General features: G+C 39.5%; 1 protein-coding gene across 4 annotated transcripts in view; it reads right to left on the bottom strand.

Annotated features, from left to right (window-relative positions):
- BCAT1 (branched chain amino acid transaminase 1) overlaps window positions 1-19,771 on the bottom strand; it is a 138,479-nt gene that overhangs the window by 16,275 nt on the left and 102,433 nt on the right. For all 4 annotated transcript variants that reach the window (XM_025401551.1, XM_025401550.1, XM_025401549.1 and 1 more), the window contains 4 exons: window positions 13,258-13,400; window positions 7,927-8,012; window positions 4,182-4,322; window positions 1,509-1,583 (listed from right to left, as the gene is read on the bottom strand). In XM_025401551.1, the coding sequence (XP_025257336.1) occupies window positions 1,509-1,583; window positions 4,182-4,322; window positions 7,927-8,012; window positions 13,258-13,400 (445 nt within the window). The remainder of the gene's footprint in view (window positions 1-1,508; window positions 1,584-4,181; window positions 4,323-7,926; window positions 8,013-13,257; window positions 13,401-19,771) is intronic.

A 19,771-nucleotide genomic window follows, 5' to 3' on the forward strand; every position in this document is an offset into this window, starting at 1 on the left:
CCAAGTAGCCCAGTGTTATCTGGTATTTAGCATGCCTGCTTAACTGCCTGATGAGACATTACGGTAGGTTGTTGCTCAGACAAAAAATAGGCAAAACAAAGTTAGCAGTATGAAAAAATAGACATGTATACCCTTTGATCCCAGAGATTTATCCTTAGGAAATAATCGAGAATGTACTGTTCATAATAGTGAAAAATAAACATTGCCAACAATGTAAATGTTCAATAATAATTTTTTAAAAACATTATGGTATATCTATATAATGGAATTCAATTAAACTTTATAAATTGTGTTGGAGAAAACTACTTATTGATATAAAAAAGCAAAGCATTTATTAAGTGAAAAAACATGTAAATTATGTACAATATGATCTCATTTTGTTAGGAAAAAATAACTATCTAAAAGTATACTGGCTGGGCATGGTGGCTCATGGCTGTAATCCCAGCACTTTGGGAAGCCGAGGCGGGTGGATCACCTGAGGTGAAGAGTTCAAGACCAGCCTGGCCAATAAGGCAAAACCTCATCTCTATTAAAAATACAAAAATTTGCCGGGAATGGTGGCATTGAGACCTGTAATCCCAGCTACTCAGGAGGCTGAGGCAGAAAAATTGCTTGAACCCGGGAGGCGGAGGTTGCAGTGAGCTGAGATCACGCTACTGTACTCCAGCCTGGATGACACAGCGAGACTTTGTCTCAAAAATAAATAAATAAATAAAGTATATAAATGCTTACAAAATATTGAAGGTTAAGACATCAAAAATTGGCAGGGCACAGTGGCTCACGCCTGTAATCCCAACACTTTAGGAGGCCAAGGCAGGTGGATTACCTTAGGTCAGGAGTTCGAGACCTGCCTGGCCAACGTGATGAAATCCCTTCTCTACTAAAAACACAAAAATTAGCTGGGTGTGGTGGTGCACACCTATAATCCCAGCTACTCGGGAGGCTGAGGCAGGAGAATTGCTTGAACCCGGGAGGCAGAGGTTGCAGTGAGCCAAGATCGTGCCACTAGTACTCCAGCCTGGGCAACAAGAGTGAGATTCCATCTCAAAAATAAAAATACATCAAAAATGAACAGTGATTATATCTCAGTGTTGGAATCACATGCACTGTAATTTTCCTCCTGAAATTTCTTCTACTTTCAAATTTTTTCTTCCTTTTTTTTAAATAAAAGTTATGTTATACTTCTTAATGAGATTTTTAAATGTTACCAAAATTTACATCTATTTTTTAATGTTGAGTAATGTGGAGTCCTGAACAATATTTTCTTTCTTTTTTTAAAAGAAACATCTTCTTTCCCACTTCTGCTTTGCTCATGCCCACATATTGTGTTGGGAATATCTTCCTTAAATTTAACTTATTGATCTCGAATTGTAATATTTACTCCTCTTCATTGAAATACAATTTAGTTGTAAGCTCTGACAGAAATAAGGTGACATGAAAAGAGAAGAGAGGAAAAGAAAGAAAATAAAATGAAACAAAAGAAAAAAGAAAAGAAAAGAAACCTTTACCTGGATATCAGTTAATTTGCTCAAGATACGGCTTGCCAGCTTAGCACCGTTCTCCATAGTCGGAATGTGTATTGTCTACAAAAGAAAGGGAAACGAGATAATTTGAGGGTATTCATGTATATGGTGATAACAGATAAGACACTGAAGCAATTCTGCTAAATTCTGTACCTAAAATAGTGGCTAAACTTAAAGAACCCTACCTCTTCCAAGATTCTAAGAATCTGTGAGGATGAATGATTGTCTTCTAGATATTAACTCTCTGGCAGGAATGAGAACTCAAAGATAATTTGCCACAATTTAATGCAAGTCATTCTGGGAGCATAAATTAAAGCGAGTCTATGACTTCATAAAAGGGGCTTCTATACCTATCTCTGGCCCAAGCTAAACTTCCAGGGGCCACTACCTCCACAATATTGGATAGCATGAATAAATGTGTGGCTGAAAGAGATTTCATGCTTCTAATTTGTATCTGAGTCATGCCTACTCATGCCTTGCTGGCTTGCAGGTTTTGATAGTTTGATTTTAGGAGATAGTCTGTGCTCTCAAACACTTTTCATGTTATACTCTTTAGTATAACAGGATAATTAGATATACTTTTTGGCTGTAAATGCTTCCTAAGCCAGGACCATTAAAATTATGCTAAACTTTATAAACTTCTTATTTCTAGAAGTGAAATAATAATTAAACTTAAAAAAAACTCTGGCCTAATGACAACTTCAGTGGATTGATCACATTACCTTGATGCTACCATAGCAAGATATTAAACAGTAGCATTATTATCAATGTAAGTATTGACATAAAACAGAATAATTCTTCTCTCATGAAATAGTCAATCTGTAGATGCAATTATGTCAAGAGCAATCCCTTAAAAGCAAGTTCTAAAACCTAAACAAATGAAGCAGCCACCACTAAAGTCAGAGGAGTTGAGCAAAACTCCAATTAGTTGAGAGAAAATAACTGTAAAGTAAAATTTGAAAACCAGTAGAATTTGCATTTACGGTTGACACTTGAACAACATGGGTTTGAACTACACAAGTTCACTTACACATGGACTTTCTTCTGCCTTTGCCACTCCTAAAACAGCAAGACCAATCCCCCCTCCTCCTCGTCCTCCTCAGCCTACTCAACATGATAGACAATGAGGATGAAGACCTTTATGATGATCCACTTCCACGTAATGAATAGTAAATATATTTTCCCTTCCCCATGATTTTCTTAACTTACTTTATTGTAAGAATACATATATAACATATATAATACACAAAATATGTACCAATCGACTGTTTTTGTTATTGATAAGGCTTCTGGTCAACAGTAGGCTACTAGTAGTTAAGTTTTTGGGGAGTCAAAAGTTTTATGTGGGCAGGGCATGGTGACTCACGCCTGTAATGCCAGTACTTTGGGAGGCCAAGGCAGGTGGATCACTTGAACTCAAGAGTTTGAGACCCCATCTCTACAAAAAATACTAAAATTAGCCAGGTGTGGTGGTGCACACCTGTGGTCCCAACTACTTGGGAGGCTGAGGTGGGAGGATTGCTTGAGCTTGGGAGGCGGAGGTTGCAGTGAGCCGAGACTGTGCCCTTGCACTCCAGCATGGGTGACAGAGAAAGATCCTGTCTCAAAAAAAACAAAAAGTTATATGTGGATTTTTCAACTGTATGGGGGTTGACACCCCTAACCCCTGTGTTGTTCAAGGATCCACTATAATACGAATAACTTAAGCCGGTTCACATTATAAGAATAATACTTACAAGCTTTTAAGTTATAAAGTTAGATGCCAATGTTAATAATAAGTATTGGAGCTTTGTTATAAAGTGGAAAGCAAAACAATTTGACAAGAACACAAAAGTATGGCTCATATCAAATCAGACTAATTTACTAAGAGGAGAATATTTCTTCCTACCAAATCCTCAAATTCCTTTTATAAGATTTTAGTAAATGCACCAGGTTTGCCAATAAATAATTCTTGTAAAGTGGTCTACTTATTATTAACAATAACAGCATTAATAATAAAAAATCAAGGAATTGACCATTCAAATGCACTTTCCATAACTATTTACCATTTCTAATCCAGTAGTTTGGAAGTACTTTTGTTAACCAGAAACTGAACTGTAACTATCTATAGAGCCTTCCTTAGTGCACTGGTAGGAAGAAAAAGAGAAGAGTAGAAGATTATCGGCATAGCTCCAATCCCGACATTTAGGTAAGACAGATCTTACACGTGTCCAAGGACAAAACTAACTTCCCACCATGTTTGAGCTTACATGAAATCACTGGAAACATAGTAGATATATGCTAATACAGTTACATCTGGATAAATTGTCCCACTTATTTTTTTTTTGTAATGCCAAGTTAAACAACAACAACAAAAAATCCAGCAGAGTGCAGTGGTGCACTCCTGTAATCCCAGCAACTCAAGAGGCTGAAGCAGAAAGATTGCTTGAGCCCAGGAGTTTGAGGCTGCAGTGAGCTATGATCACACCAGTGAATAGCCACTGCACTCCAGCCTGGGCAACAGAGCGAGACTCCAACTCTTTACAATAAAGAAAAACAACAATGACAAAACTTTTGCATCTTGTGTCTGGGTCCAAATGCAATTTTATTCATACATTTAAATTAAATGTAATTTAATGTGACTGGAAATGATAGGAAGTGAGGAAATACTTGTCATACCTCGCCTTTGTATAGTATGTCAGAAACTGGGCAAACAACACAGGCTGTACCAGAGCCAAACATCTCCCTCACTCTGTTCCTCTCCAGGGCGGTTGTCAAGTCATCCATGGTGAGGTATCTCTCCGACACCTTAAATTCACCCTGCACGGAATATAAAAAATAACAAGTATATTTTAAAGGAAAAGGCATGCAAAACAATTGCCAATACTTATGGTTCTGTTTAACATTCTGATTGCACTTAGACAAGGTCATAACCATCCTTCAAGGGAAAGCTGGAAGGGGCACACCATCTTATCAGTGAACACACTGAGGTGTTAAGGAACCTACTTCAAGGTCACAGATTTATATACGAGATTATCAGAATATAAAATATAAAATTATCACCACAAGACACATGGTATACTTTAACATATGCCTCCTTTTTTGCCTTCTTATTTTTTAACTTGTATAAAGTCTTACAAAATTGATGCATCCCAAGAGCTGCTTGATGCATGCTCCATGCTAACAGTGTCTTAGGCTGGGCGCGGTGGCTCACGCCTGTAATCTCTGCAGTTTGGGAGGCTGAGGCAAGTGGATTACTTGAGGTCAGGAGTTTGAGATCAGCCTGGCCAACCTGGTGAAACCCTGTCTCTACTAAAAATACAAAAATTAGCCAGGCGTGGTGGCAGGTACCTGTAATCCCAGCTACTCAGGAGGCTAAGGCAGGAGAATCACTTGAACCCAGGAGGCAGAGGTTGCAGTGAACCAAGATCACGCCACTGCACTCTAGCCTGGGTGACAGAGCGAGACTCTGTCTCAAAAACACAAAACAAAATCAGTGTCTTAAACCCTACTTTACCATAAAGGAGAATAATGTATTATGTAATATTAATAATTATAGCTACCATTTATCAAGCACCCGGTATTATGCCAAGTTCTATAATTTTAGGGTAAGTACTATCATCCCCATTTTACAGATGAAGAAACTAAGGTTCAAGGAGATTGAAGGGCATCTCCAGGGCCACAAAGGAAGTAAATGACAGAAACTCAATTTGAACCCAGGTCTGACCTGATTGGCTTGAAACATGGTACTCTTTCTACCTTTGTCTTTTTTTTTTTTTTGAGACGGGGTCTTGCCCTGCCACCCAGGCTGGAATGCAGTGGCATAATCTTGGCTCACTGCAGCCTCGACCTCCCAGGCCCAAGTGATCCTCCTGTCTCAGTCTCCTGAGTAACTGGGACCACAGGTGTGTGCTGCCATGCCCAACTAGCTTTTATTTTTTATATTTTATTTTGTAGAGATGGGGGTCTCCCTATGTTGCCCAGGCTGGGCTCATGCGATCTTCCCACCTCAGCCTCCCAAAGTGCTGAGATTATAGTTGTGAGCCACTGTGCACAGCTTACCTATATCTTTTACGGAATAAAGAACAGACTGAGTTCAAATATCTGAAATACTCATTATTTTTAAACATCGAATGTATATTTGGGAAATATACATTTACTTGAGAAATTGTATTGTGTGTATTTTTTTCCTAAAATGACTAATAGTTGACTTTACAGTGACAATTCTCTTTCAGTATCACATTCGGTTGATTTTCATCATGGAATTAGTGGTATAACCTCATTGACTTCTGCCAAAGTGTCTGAATATATTCTTTGCTCAAGGATAGGAAATGAGAAAAAGAAAAATCTTGATTCTTTTAAGCTATCTGTTTAAACTGTCTGTTTAATTCTCATTCTTTTACCTCAGTGGTTCAATTTCACAGTTTGTCAACAAGTTATTTGAATAAAGGGCAACAAAAAATAGAGGTTTAAAAAAATAAGATGAGTATTTCTTTTAATTTATAAACCCACAAGAGATAAAAATGGAAATCAAAGCTCTTGGAAATATTCAAAATATTTTGAAAATATTCAAAATATTTGAATATTTAAAAGAAGAACTCATCATGCTGTAAGTAGATTTGGAAGGGCAGGAAAATATGTCTGCAATAGAAATATGGCTCTTTGAAAGTTTCAATTTCTCTCAGTCTACAATTGCAATTATATTGTTCAAAGGTAAATAAACTGCAGAAAATCAGCCAGATTAATCGAAAACAAGCTGAGTTCTGTGCCCTGAAAAAGAAAAGAAAACTCTTTTGTAAATAAGCAGAATTATTTTTACTCTGCTCACCCTTACTTATCTTTGGACAATTTCCCCTATCTGGTAAGCAGTGGTGACCCCTACATGCCTCTTGGCATTTCACGTCTCATGTTTTAAAATAGCTTTTTAAAATAAATTACAGCTATGAAGTCAAGAAAAAATTTCCTCCATAATAACCTATTTTTCATGCTAGCAAATCTTTAGTGTGGGAAAGTATTTCCACTTGCAACTTGTCATCAAACCTTCTGTACTTGGTTGTTATTTTTCTTTAATAAAACAAAAATTACTGAGCTTCAAAAATATCTTTCCAATTGCAAACATATTTAGGACAGGGCAAGCTGTTTGAAATTATACCAACAGTTTGTAAATGCCATGCCCAATGTGCCAGCCAGCATGTAGCAGTTGGGTCTTGTCTACTTCAGGGTTTTGTAGAATTATTTATAGCACATTTCATCTATTTTCAAAGTCTTTTCCAGAGAAACCATGCTAGTATGATCCTAGATAACGTGTGTGTTTCTAAACATTTGTCCTATTACTACTAGTACTCTTTGACCACAGTAAGCTCAAAGTCTTTTCATGTTCTTTGGAGACCATTTTAACACCTGGGTCAAAAGTTCCATCCAAGAACCTTTACCAGACACCCAATTCATTCAATAATTTGTCTTGAATATGTTATGTCATTTCCAAAACCAAATCTTTTTAAATTTTATTTTATTTATTTATTTGTTTTTAGAGACATGGTCTCACCCTGGTATTCAGGCTGTAGTGCAGTAGCTTGATCATAGCTCACTGCGACCTTGACCTCCTGATCTTATGCCATCCTCCCACCTCAGCCCCCCTAAGTAGCTGGGACGACAGGCATGTTCCACCATGTTCAGCTAATTTTTTAAATTTTTTTGTAGATTCGGGGTCTCACTATGTTGTCCAGGCTGGTCTCAAATTCCTGGGCTCAAGTGATCCTCTTGCCTTGGCCTCCCAAAGTGCTAGAACTATATGTATGAACCACTGCACCCGGTCCACCAAATTGTTTAATATGCTTGCCTGTGTCACACGAATTTGAAAGTCTACTGAAAACAGCTTTACATTTGCTTGCATGTTCTGATTTTAAAATAGGTATGTATATGAAATTTGGAGGATGGGGGTAGGACAGAGAGAAAAAGAAGGCAGCCAAACCAATAATGTTATGTTAGTAAACATTTATATGTCAGTGAAATTATTTCATTTCTATGACAAGCATGGTTATACTGGTATAAATAAAGGAAAGGAAAACTTTCATTGCCATTTGGAAGCAACACAGACTTAAGAAGGACTGGCTGGATGGAGGCAAGTATGAAGCAGATAAAAGCTGGTAGGAGATACCTGGTAGATTGAGACTACTACTAGAATACTTCGCCACTACGACATCTTGCTACACTGGTTTCTCTCTGCCCTCACTAACAAGAATACTTACTTTAATAGTCTTGCCAAGAAAGCCCTTCTAGAAGAATACTTTTCATTCATGTTAGAATTTAAAGATTAGATAACATTGGTTGGAACCACAGGATATTATTTCAACACTTGGCTGGGCTTATTTTGATTATTTTTTATTTCAGGCTTACAAAAGTTGTTCATATCAAAGGCACCCACCCACTGATGTGCCAGGTCCAGAATGCACTGTCTTGTCACTCCTGGAAGAATGATGCCATCTAGCGGAGGAGTTGCCAGTTCTTCTTCTGTCAATCAGAAATTGGGATATTTTCAAACTTTTACTACATTAGGTATGCCTTATTATCAATAGCCATTAAAAAAAAAAAAATCACAATTTGGTAGTAACAAACATCAAGAAAATGTTACTGTTCTGCATGGTCAAATTTCCCAAATCAGTTCACACTTCAGGTAGACCCTTATTTAAAAAAGAAGGAAGGGAGGAAGGAAGGAAGGAAAGAAGGAAGGAAGGAAGGACGGACGGACGGACGGACGGAAGGAAGGAAGGAAGGAAGGAAGGAAGGAAGGAAGGAAGGAAGGAAATCTAATCATCTTCAGTTTACCCTTAACCAGTAAAATAATGAGATGGCTTTCCACCAACAAACAGTAAGAGTTATTGCATGGTCTTAAGAGGAACATTCTGAAGTGAAAATTTACCTTAGCAGATGAAAGGTGGTTAGTAACTAGAATAATGTAGATAAGATCTTACTCAGAAAAACTGGTCGTTACTAAACCTTCCAAGAATGCTACGGAGGAGGCTATCACCAAGAAGTGTGCGTGCCTACTCAGGCTTGTCTCTGCTTCCACACTGCCCTTGGAGGGTCTAATTTTTTTTTTTTTTAAGGTGGAGTTTTGCTCTTGTTACCCAGGCTGGAGTGCAGTGGCGCCATCTCAGCTCAATGCAACCTCTGCCTCCCAGGTTCAAGTGATTCTCCTGCCTCAGCCTCCTGAGTAGCTGCGATTACAGGTGTATGCCACCATGCCCAGCTAATTTTTGTATTTTTAGTAGAGACGGGGTTTCACCGTCTCTACTGGTCTCGAACTCCTGACCTCAGATGATCTGCCCACCTCGGCTTCCCAAAGTGCTGGGATTACAAGCGTGAGCCACCGTGCCCAGCCTGAGAGTCTATCTTTAGTGATTTTTCAAACCTGGTGGAGCACCAGCAACAAGTATGAAGATGCTGCCTTCCCCCTCTGAGATTCAAATGTAATGTGCTCTTCAGAGTGAGCTCAAGCATGTATATGGCTAAAAAAGAAGACACTCAAGAAACAAAACTCCAAAGCTGAGCTACTGCTCTACTGTGAGATGACTGCAGACATCCCTAACTACTGTGAGGTCTAGGAGGACAGTTGTCCACAGGCATCATGTGTGATCCATCAGCTGCACAAGCTCTCCTTACAGTACCCTCTGGCACTCAGCATCTCCCTTTCCTCCCCACCTCTGACACCCAGGAGTCTGAATCTACTGAGTGCTGACACTGAGGCCAGCACCCTCTCCCTCAGTACACGGTGGTTCTGGGCTTGCCCACTCCACTGGGGTTACATCAGACATGCCCAACAGTCAAGCTCTATCTGGAATACCAAACTCTATCTTCATCCTTCTATCCTCAAAATCGGGCATTGTGCCTAGCCCAGAGTGTATATAATAAATGTTTTTGAGTAAAAAATAAATGAATAAGTTATCTTCGCTAGGATACAGCAGTATGGCTTTTTTGAATTTTGTTTCTGAAAATCATCTGCTGAAAATTGCTTTCTGGAAAGGAGAAAATTTGTTCTTGGCAATGTTCTTAGGGCTACTCTTTGTCGTGTTTAGAAGTGTTGATGATCTCAAAATAAACATGTGTTTTGCAATAGCTAGCCAACTAGATACATAAATGTATGGATCTATTTGTGTGTGTATATGTATGTACGCGCGCACACACACACTTCCAGTGCCCCCAAACCGGACCTTTCCTAAAGCTTGCTGAGTTCTGAGACTGCATCAAGTTAAATGAAAACAGCAGCCCCGCATGTGCAAGTGCTGTTTTGTGAAACATATTTAACACCCAGAACTGTAACCACTAGCCTGAGGTCAAGGAACAGAACATCTGCTTCTCTGGTTGCCAGACAGAGATGATGACATGACAACATTTGGGTGAGAAATATTCATTTTCCTCTGCAACCACAAACATACTTACAAGAGCCAGAACTCACTCCAGATTGCCCAACATGAGGAAAACAGAACCTACAAATGCAGCTTGTTTTTGACAAAGAAATCATTTTTAGGAGATGAGGAATTTAGAAGCAATAACAGCAGGATTCATCTGTGACTTCCCAAAGTCAAACACTAATGGAAACCAGGAATGTAGGTCTGCATAAGTGCCCTAAACACCATCAGCACAATTAGCCATTTCTTCTACAAATACATATTGAGTGCTGTTTACTGTTTCAAGCTCTTTGAATACAGCAGTGAACAAAATTGACGTATCTCCCTGCTTACTTTCTAATAGACACAGCTAAACATTTATTGTGTTGACAGTATGTTAGACTACAGAGGGGGAAATAAAGAAGGAAAAGCAATGGAGAATGCTGGGGAGAAATGGGAAAGGTAGTTTATGATTTTGATTAAGAGCTCAAGGAAAGCCGGACTCAGAATGGGATTTGTAAGCAAAGATTTAGAGGATGTCAAAGAGCAAGCGGCACAGACATCTGAGGAAGAGTGCTCCAAGTCGAGTCCACATTCACGCCTGACGTGTCCGAGAGGACTCGTGATATGGTCTGAGCAAAACCGAGACTCATTGCCATGGTTGTTTTCCCAAAGTGACTGTGAACTCAACCACGAGGACTGGGTCTTATTTTTCAGGGTATCTCCAGGGTCCAGGATATGATACAATGCTTTGTTCAAATGGTGAATAGCAAGTGTATGGGTTAAATTACTCATCAACAGAGTGATGATGTGTGATCTTACCACCAAGGGTGCTGTTACTGAAATCAAAACTCCCATGGCTTACAAGCTGAGTGCCACACATAGTGACTGTGCATGGCACTGTGCTTTGAACACACACTATCCACCACCCCATCCACCTTCCTGCACCAGCCATCTCAACCAACAGGAGCAGTGTGTGTGGGCACCCATGAAAAGAAGGCAGGCTGTTACCAAAGAACTCTGCTCATACCTCCTATCGGTAACATTTGTGAAAATCAATATTGTGCTGATTTTCAACTCATTCTTCATTGTAGTTTCCTAAAACCATATGATATAAATCAAAGTTATTTCAGAATTGCATGTCTTTTTTTCAGCCCAAAAGTTTTTCCTAACATTCTATTTACTTCAAATATTTATTCTATTTCCTTTCTCCTTATTCTGAATTTTATTTTTTCTGTTAGATGAACATCCCCAAAGTGAAGGAGTATATTAAAACTAAAGTTATCCCAGGCAACCATAACCTGAATAGTAACTAACACTCTTAAGGTCTTGTATATTTTGCAAGAGGCAGAAGACAAATTCACTCATTTCTATTCTGACCTTTAAAAGACATGGTGGAAATGTTTCATGATTATTGTTTGGATAAAGAACAATTTTCCACCAGGACAGTTTCTGGTGTTTCTGGTTAAATCATGTAGCTCTGATTCAGAGTGTACTTAAATTGTGACATCTCCCATCCATAAAAATAATGATGGTACCACCTCTGAATGATGTAACTGTTTTTGTTTTGAGCTGTGTGGTTTTTTGGTGGAGTTTGGGGTGGGGGTAAGAGTGGGCAGATGGGAAGGAGAGTTGAATCGGCCTATTATCTTCTAAGTGCAGAGGTCAACGCTGGCTACAATCTTCCAAGCGTAGCTTTTGCTATATGTCACATATAGTAACTCAAATTTATAAATCATAAATATTCCAGTATAAATTTTATTTTCAAACAGTGCCAAGTACAAACAGCAGGAATGGAAGGATGAGAATGATCTGTATCTGGTTTTTCATATGCCAAGGATTACCAATGGCCAAGCCCAGGACAAGGCGTACTCATCATACCTTCTGTTTATTCTACCTCTGACTGCAATATAAGACTCATCTTGTTAGTCTCTGCAACTAACACTAAAATTAGTACTTAGCTCTGAATTCAGCCACATCGAAATTACCATTTTCCTCTTTTTATAGCCAAATAACACTAGAGCAAGAAAGGCTACTGTAGCTACTTTCAAATATAAATTGCATTTTAAAAAATTTAATTGAAACCACTGAGACTTCATAAGTATTTGGAAACATCATTTATATTTCTAGTCTCTATAATTGCTACTGTGAAATGAACAACCTAAGAATGTAAACAAGTCCAAAAATATGTTTCTAAATTTGGTATGATTATCAAAATTCTAATAGAAATAAATGCCTGTTTTTCTCCCACCATTGGCCATTTAATTCAATATCATACACATTGCCAACACTTCACTGAACCCCTGTGGTCTCTGCCAACTAATAAAAAAGAACAGCAAAGAAAAGTAACGAGTAGTCAGGATATTAAAGATAATAGAGAAATACCGATTTCTATAGTGGATATATGAAATTGTCTTGAATGAACCAGGATCTAGATACAATCCCAAGATACATGATTTGTCTTTTAAAATGGTGTTCTTTAATCAAATTGGGCTCTAGAGTAAATTTGGAGAGACTGTGATACATTTTCAAAATATGTAGAAAGGGCAACAATTGTTAAAAGAATTACAGCCAGATAGTACACAAAATCCTTCCAGTAGAATCAGTACACTGCATTTATTACTATAGCATTTTATATACGGTATATGGTAAATGACCACTGACCTGATCTGAGACCTATCTCCCAATGCAAGGTGTTCAGATAGGAAAATCGTTGGGGAACCGCAGAAGGGATAAGGAAGCAAATCTTCCAATCACGGTAACTTAAATCCCTTAATGTGACATCTCAATATCTCAATAATCAGTACATCTAGAGCAAAAAAACAAAACAAAAAAAAACGAAAAACGAAAAACCTCTAGAGCTTCTTTAAATCAAAACTCGGTTGGGTGCAGTGGCTCACACCTGTAATCCCAGCACTTTGGGAGGTCAAGGCTGGTGGATCACCTGAGGTCAGTTCAGGAGTTCAAGACCAGCCTGGGCAACATGATGAAACCTCGTCTCTACTAAAAAAAAAATACAAAAATTAGCTGGGTGTGGTGGTAGGCGCCTGTAATCCCAGCTACTTAGGAGGCTGAGGCAGCAGAACTGCTTGAACCAGAGAGGTGGAGGTTGCAGTGAGCTGAGATCATGCCATTACACTCCAGCCTGGGTGACACAGTGATACTCCACTTCTTAAAAAAAAAACCAAAACAAAAAACAAAACAAACAAACAAAAAACCTCATGTCTATTTGTGCAGCAAAAGCACAGTAGTCCTTACTTAGCCTGGGACTGTGCTACTTACTCCCTTGCACTAAATTTCTAGCTCTTGTCTTTCTAGTCTGTTGAAAATGACTGAGAAATGTGCAGAGTGAAATCTGAGTGGATTACCTCCATCTTCATTTATCCAGTAAAGAAAAAGATTCATAGTTCCCACTTCAGTGATCTGATGGTCCTTTCCATAGAGCCACAGGACCTGCTGACACCCATTATCCACTGCTTCGCACTGGGCAAAAAGAGATGATCCGTAATTCCTTCAAGAAAGAGAAAACATGCAGGTTACAAACGTATTTCATCCCCACTCCCTTATCTTCTACACTCTGATAGCCTCGAGTTCTTAATTCACATGTGGACGTAGTGAAGGTATTATGTTCTTAATGTATATACACTCTCTAGTCAGTTGCATAACCTTAAAGGAAAATGCTTTAGAGAATCTAGGTGATTTAACTGCATTCATCAGAGAGAGAACAATGTGAAACCTTGAAATCTTAACTGAAGAAGTAATAATAGAAGAACACAGGTAAATAGCCAAGTGAATGAGAACAGTTAAAAGTTACTGAGTATGTTTCCACACACCAAGCAATTTTACATGAATTACTTCAATCTCACATCAATACTACGAAGTAGACACTATCATTATTTCCATTGTTCAGATGAGAAACTGAGGTTTAGAGAAGTAACTTCTGTCAAGTTTCTGCAGAAGAGCACCAAGTGTGCGCACTTTTATCTAAGACCTTCTAATGTATCCAAGGAACACATAATGCCCAATTCCCCTAAAAGATAGGACAAATATTAAATGTTAAAGATAGGACACATGTTAAAAGTCTTGATGTTGACCAAAAAGTATTTCAAAAGCTTATTTTTCTCAGCCTGCACCATTCATCCCAGATTATTTAAAATGAAAGGAACAAAGTACATCTTTCTGGAATGACAATTTAGTGTTATAATACTTTAAACGTATATCTTTTATCTAAACTTATATGGGAAAATTATGGAGTATATTATAAAATAGGGATGAATATTTTAGACAAAACAAGAGAGTCCTCAAATAAATGTGATAGCTGCTTGCCTCCATACACTCCTGGCTGTATAACTAAGTATGAGAAGTACTGCCATAAGACAGTCAGGGGTCAGGAATAAATTCTAGACCCCCCATTGCACTATGAAATCCCCAGAAATACACAGAAACAAACAATGAAAACAACTAAAACGACTACAAATGTAGTAATGTAAAACTCCTACATTACATTAATGTAATCTACCACAAAATACCTGTTTAGGTCTCTTAGAGTATCTCTTTTACATCTGGGTAAAATTACAATTTGTGTTGTTGTCTAAATAAAAGTTGAGCGTGAGGCCAGGCGCAGTGGCTCACGTCTATAATCCCAGCACTTTGGGAGCCCGAGATGGGCGGATCACTTGAGGTCAGGAGTTTGAGACCAGCCCGGCCAACACTGTGAAACCCTGTCTCTACTGCAAATGCAACAACTAGCTGGGCGTGGTGGCGGACGCCTATAATCTCAGCTACTAGGGAGGCTGAGGCAGGAGAATGATTTGAACTTGGGTGGGGGGCGGCAAATGTTGCAGTGAGCCGAGATTGCACTCTGCACTCCAGTCTGGGTGACAGAGTGAGACTCGGTCTCAAAAATAATAATAATAACAACAATTAAATATTAGAGCCACATGTGAATGTTTATCTACTGTTTTCATCTGCACAGCCTCCCTTCCCACTATATTCCATACTCTTATAAAAACATGGTCTTTCTATAGAGCTATGTCATTATGCTTAGATTGATAATATAGCATCTTTCCCTACCGCAGCTGATGACAATATAGGATCTTGCTCTGCCGCAGCTCAATTACAGGGTGGGCATTTAACCTAAGATAGTCACATGATTCCTCCTTTGGGTACATTCACTCATTTTAATGTCTATAACCTGAAATACAGGCATTTTCTCCTTTCTGGTGTTGCTTACTTGGTATGATGTAAACCTGGGGTCGGCTGTGTCCATGATCACATTTCACAGAAGAAAGCATCTGAAGCAGAGCCCTAGGCCAACATGGAGCCAGAAGCTCTGACCAGAGATAGAGGACAGAGATAGAGGAAGAAGGAAAGAAAAAGGGGGATGTGCAAAGAACACAAGAAACTTGGAAATAATTTCTTTAACCCCTAGCAAGTCCACTGCCAGCATCCTAGTTTCATAAGTCAATAGATCCCTTGTCTGCTTAAGATCATTTTGAGGCTGGGTGCAGTGGCTCACGCCTGTAATTGAGGTAGGCAGTTCGAGACCAGCCTGATCAACATGAAGAAATTCCATCTCTACTAAAAATACAAAAAAATTAGCCAGGCGTGGTGGCGCATGCCTGTAATCCCACCTACTCTAGAGGCTGAGGCAGGAGAGTCTCTTGAACTCAGGAGGTAGAGGCTGCAGTGAGCCGAGATCAGGCCATTGCACTCCAGCCTAGGCAACAAGAGCGAAACTAGTCTCAAAAAAAAAAAAAAAAAAAAATCATTTCAAGTTGGTTTTCTGACTTGCAACTGAAAGAATATTGACTAACAGCTGAAATATTCCAGTAAACTATGGAAAACAGACATCATACCATGATGATTGCAACTGGAACATGATGAGGTTGACTCACACCAAGGTAATGTTAAGAGTCATTAAAGGGGCTGGGCACAGTGGCTTATGCATGTAATCCCAGCACTTTGGGAGGCCGAGGTGGGCGGAACACTTGAGCTCAGGAGTTCGAGACCAGCCTGGCCAACATGGTGAAACCCCATCTCTACCAAAAATATAAAAAATTAGCCACATGTAGTGGAGCACACCTGTAATCCCAGCTACTCGGGAGGCTGAGGCAGGAGAACCACTTGAACCGGGGAGGCAGAGGTTGCAGTGAGCCGAGATCACGGTACTGCACTCCAGCCTGGGAGATAGAGTGAGATTCCACCCCCGCCACCAAAAAAAAAAAAAAAGAGTCATTAAAAGACCCTTAAAACATACACTTCTAAATACAGATGACAAAATGTAAATTCTTGGCCAATGTGGAGATGAAGCAAGTCTGGTATACAGACAGGAAGCTATTAAAAATATAAATAGATAAATAAATATGAAAAAGACAACAGATAGGAAGCTATAGTTTAATGACCATAAAAATTCAAAAAACCTTATTCATAATTGATAGTAAATAGATAACTGAGTTAAATTATAAATGTTTTTTAATAATGAGTATAAACCAGATTGCAGGGGATGTCCAGTAGAAAGACCACAGGCCGTGGTTAACAGACCTGGGTACAGCCCTTGCACTTTGCCTCATTTAATCCATCTGGCAAACAAAAATATCTGCTTTATACACCTCATTGGGTTGTTTGGAAAAAATAAATAATAACAATAAAAGCCAAAAAATGAGTTACATGAGACTGTATTCAATATCCTAATGAAATTAAGTTAAAAAAAAAATAACTATTTTGGTGGGGTGTGATGGCTCATGCTTGGAATCCCAGTAACTCAGGAGATCGAAGCAGGAGGATCGTTTGAGGCCAGAAGTTCCAGACCAGCCTGGGCAACACAGCGAGACTGCATCTCTAAAAAACAATAACTATTTTACTTGAATTTTTTCTCATTCATAGACACAACTGTGAAGTTTGACCATACCTGAAAATAAATTATTTTTCATATACAAAATGCCTTTTAGACTGTATTAAAAAACACATAGAGAATTCTTACCAGATGAATATTTAGCCTTTCAAAGAAGCGTCTAAATACAAATGGACACACACTTTTGAAAGTGCAGCTGAGCCGGGGGCGGTGGCTCACGCCTGTAATCCCAGCACTTTGGGAGGCCGAGACGGGTGGATCACGAGGTCAGGAGATCATGACCATCCTGGCTAACACGGTGAAACCCCGTCTCTACTAAAAATACAAAAAATTAGCCAGGCGAGGTGGCGAGCGCCTGTAGTCCCAGCTATTCAGGAGGCTGAGGCAGGAGAATGGCGTGAACCCGGGAGGCGGAGCTTGCAGTGAGCCGAGATGGCGCCGTGAGACTCTGTCTCAAAGAAAAAAAAAAAAGAAAAAAAGAAAGCGTAGCTGAATTAGGCTGGGCACGGTGGCTCATGCCTGTAATCCCAGCACTTTGGGAGGCCAAGGCAGGTGGATCACGAGGTCAAGAGACCATGACCATCCTGGCCAACATGGTGAAACCTGTCTCTACTAAAAACACACACACAAAATTAGCCGGGCGTGGTGGTGCATGCCTGTAGTCCCAGCTACGCGGGAGGCTGAGGCTGGAGAATTGCTTGAACCCGTGAGGCGGAGACTGCAGTGAGCCGAGATCATGCCATTGCACTCCAGCCTGGGTGACAGAGCAAGACTCCATCAAAAAAAGGAAGAAAGGAAGGGAGGGAGGGAGGGAGGAAGGAAGGGAGGCAGGAAGGCAGCAAGGCAGGAAGGAAAAGTAAGTGTAGCTGAATTAAAACCATAGTTCCTCAGCTTCATGAAGCACTGGGCAGGGAAAGAGAATTAAAGATAGTGATTATTTCAATGCACTGAAAAGGAAAGGGTTTCTTATGTTTAGTTAGATTGATTGATTGATATATTACATTCTATAGATGGTCTTTATTCTCCCAAATTTTAATTTTCTCAACGTTCTCTCACAGGTGTAAGCTATATGATTAATGTCCACAGGATAACTGATACCATGGTAATATAGTTGGGTTCCCGCCCATGTGCTGCCAATATTCATAAGAGAAACATGTTCTTGGAGGAAACAGAAAAATGAAAAAGTAAGAAAGCTGTTGACATAGAAACATTTCAATATAGTTTTAAATAGAATAGATATCTGGGAGAATAGACATATTAAATACATCCCTCCAAAAGAATAAATTCTATTATGTAAAACTTAACTGATTTCTTCTAAGATAAAGAGAGTCCAGGAAATGAAATGAGACAGTGAGAAAACCTCACAACATCAGTGACTGTGAGAGGTTACTCCAGGTTGAGGATCCCTAATTCAAAACTTCGAAATGCTCCAAAATCTGAAACTTTTCAGTGCCAACATGATGCTCAATTTGGATTTCGAATTTTTCGGATTAGGGATGCTCAGAGAGAAATATTCCAAAATTTGACATCGAAAACACATCTGATCCCAAGCATTTCAGATAAGAGATATGTAACCCGTACCTGCCAGACTGGGTACTAAGTACTTAACCACGTTATTTCACTGCATCATCTAAAAACAACCCTAGACTTTATTGTTCTTTGGAAGACTTGGAGAAAGAGAGGATTCAGTTGTAGAAGATCTCACAGATAGTTAAGTGTGTAACTCCCAGACACTTGACTCCTAAGTCCAAGCTTTTAACCATCAGGGTACCATTAGGTTATCACACTGCATTTGCTGAGAGCTTTCTATATGCCAAGTCCTGTCCTAGGCACTTTCTATTATCTCACTTAATCTGTGCAAGGTATTATTGCCTCAACTTTATACATGAGGAAACTGATACATAGACCAGGTAAGTAACATGCCCAAGGCAAGTAGGTTGGTTTGTTTTTAAGACTTCAAGTTTTTTCAGAGCAGTTTTAGGTTCCCACCAAAACTGAAAGGAAAGTACAAAGATTTCCTGTATCCCCTTCTCCCCATCCAAATGAATAGTTTCTACCGTTACCAATGCCTCACACCAGAGTGGTACATTTGCTGCAATGAATGAACCACACCGACATACCATTATTACCTGAAGTCTAGAGTTTTCATTAGTGTTCATTCCTGGTGTACATTCTATGGATTTGGACAAATCTATAATGACATGTATGCACCCTTATGGCAGTTAGGTTTTTAAGCCAGGTCTTTCTGACTTCAAAGCTTGTACTCTTAAATGCAGAATCAGAATGCAATGAAAAAAGAAAAAACTAAGAGAGAGAGGTAATTTGTGTGTGTGTGTGTATGTGTGTGTGTGTGTACGTGTGCACGTGCAAGAGAGAGAGAAAAAGAGAGAATGACAGAAAGCCTTATTCCTCCCAAATTAACTAAGGAATCACCTGGGACTAAAAATGTTTCTACAGTGCAAGACCTTTCTCTAGCTCAGGGCTTCTCAAGCTTGGCTGCATGCTAAAGAATCCTGATGCTCAGTCTCTGCCCCAGACCAAATAAACCAGAATCTCTGGAGGAAGGAACCAGGAATCAGTATTTGGTAACACTCCCAGGTGATCTTAATTTGTAACCAAGGTGAGGCCCATTATACTGGGCCTCTCCTTCAGCTGTGTGCAACTGTATTGCTTTTCTCACTTGTGTATATTTAGAAATAGAAGGATAATGCTACCTCAAAACCTTCAAAATAGTGGCATAATCTCAGAATTAAAAAAAAAAAAAAAAAAGGCCAGGCGCGGTGGCTCAAGCCTATAATCCCAGCACTTTGGGAGGCCGAGACGGGCGGATCACGAGGTCAGGAGATCGAGACCATCCTAGCTATCACGGTGAAACCCCGTCTCTACTAAAAAAAAAATACAAAAAAACTAGCCGGGCGAGGTGGCGGGCGCCTATAGTCCCAGCTACTTGGGAGGCTGAGGCAGGAGAATGGTGTGAACCCGGGAGGCGGAGCTTGCAGTGAGCTGAGATCCGGCCACTGCACTCCAGC

Source organism: Theropithecus gelada, chromosome 11, assembly GCF_003255815.1.
Source record: "Theropithecus gelada isolate Dixy chromosome 11, Tgel_1.0, whole genome shotgun sequence".
Classification (NCBI taxonomy): Eukaryota; Metazoa; Chordata; class Mammalia; order Primates; family Cercopithecidae; genus Theropithecus; species Theropithecus gelada.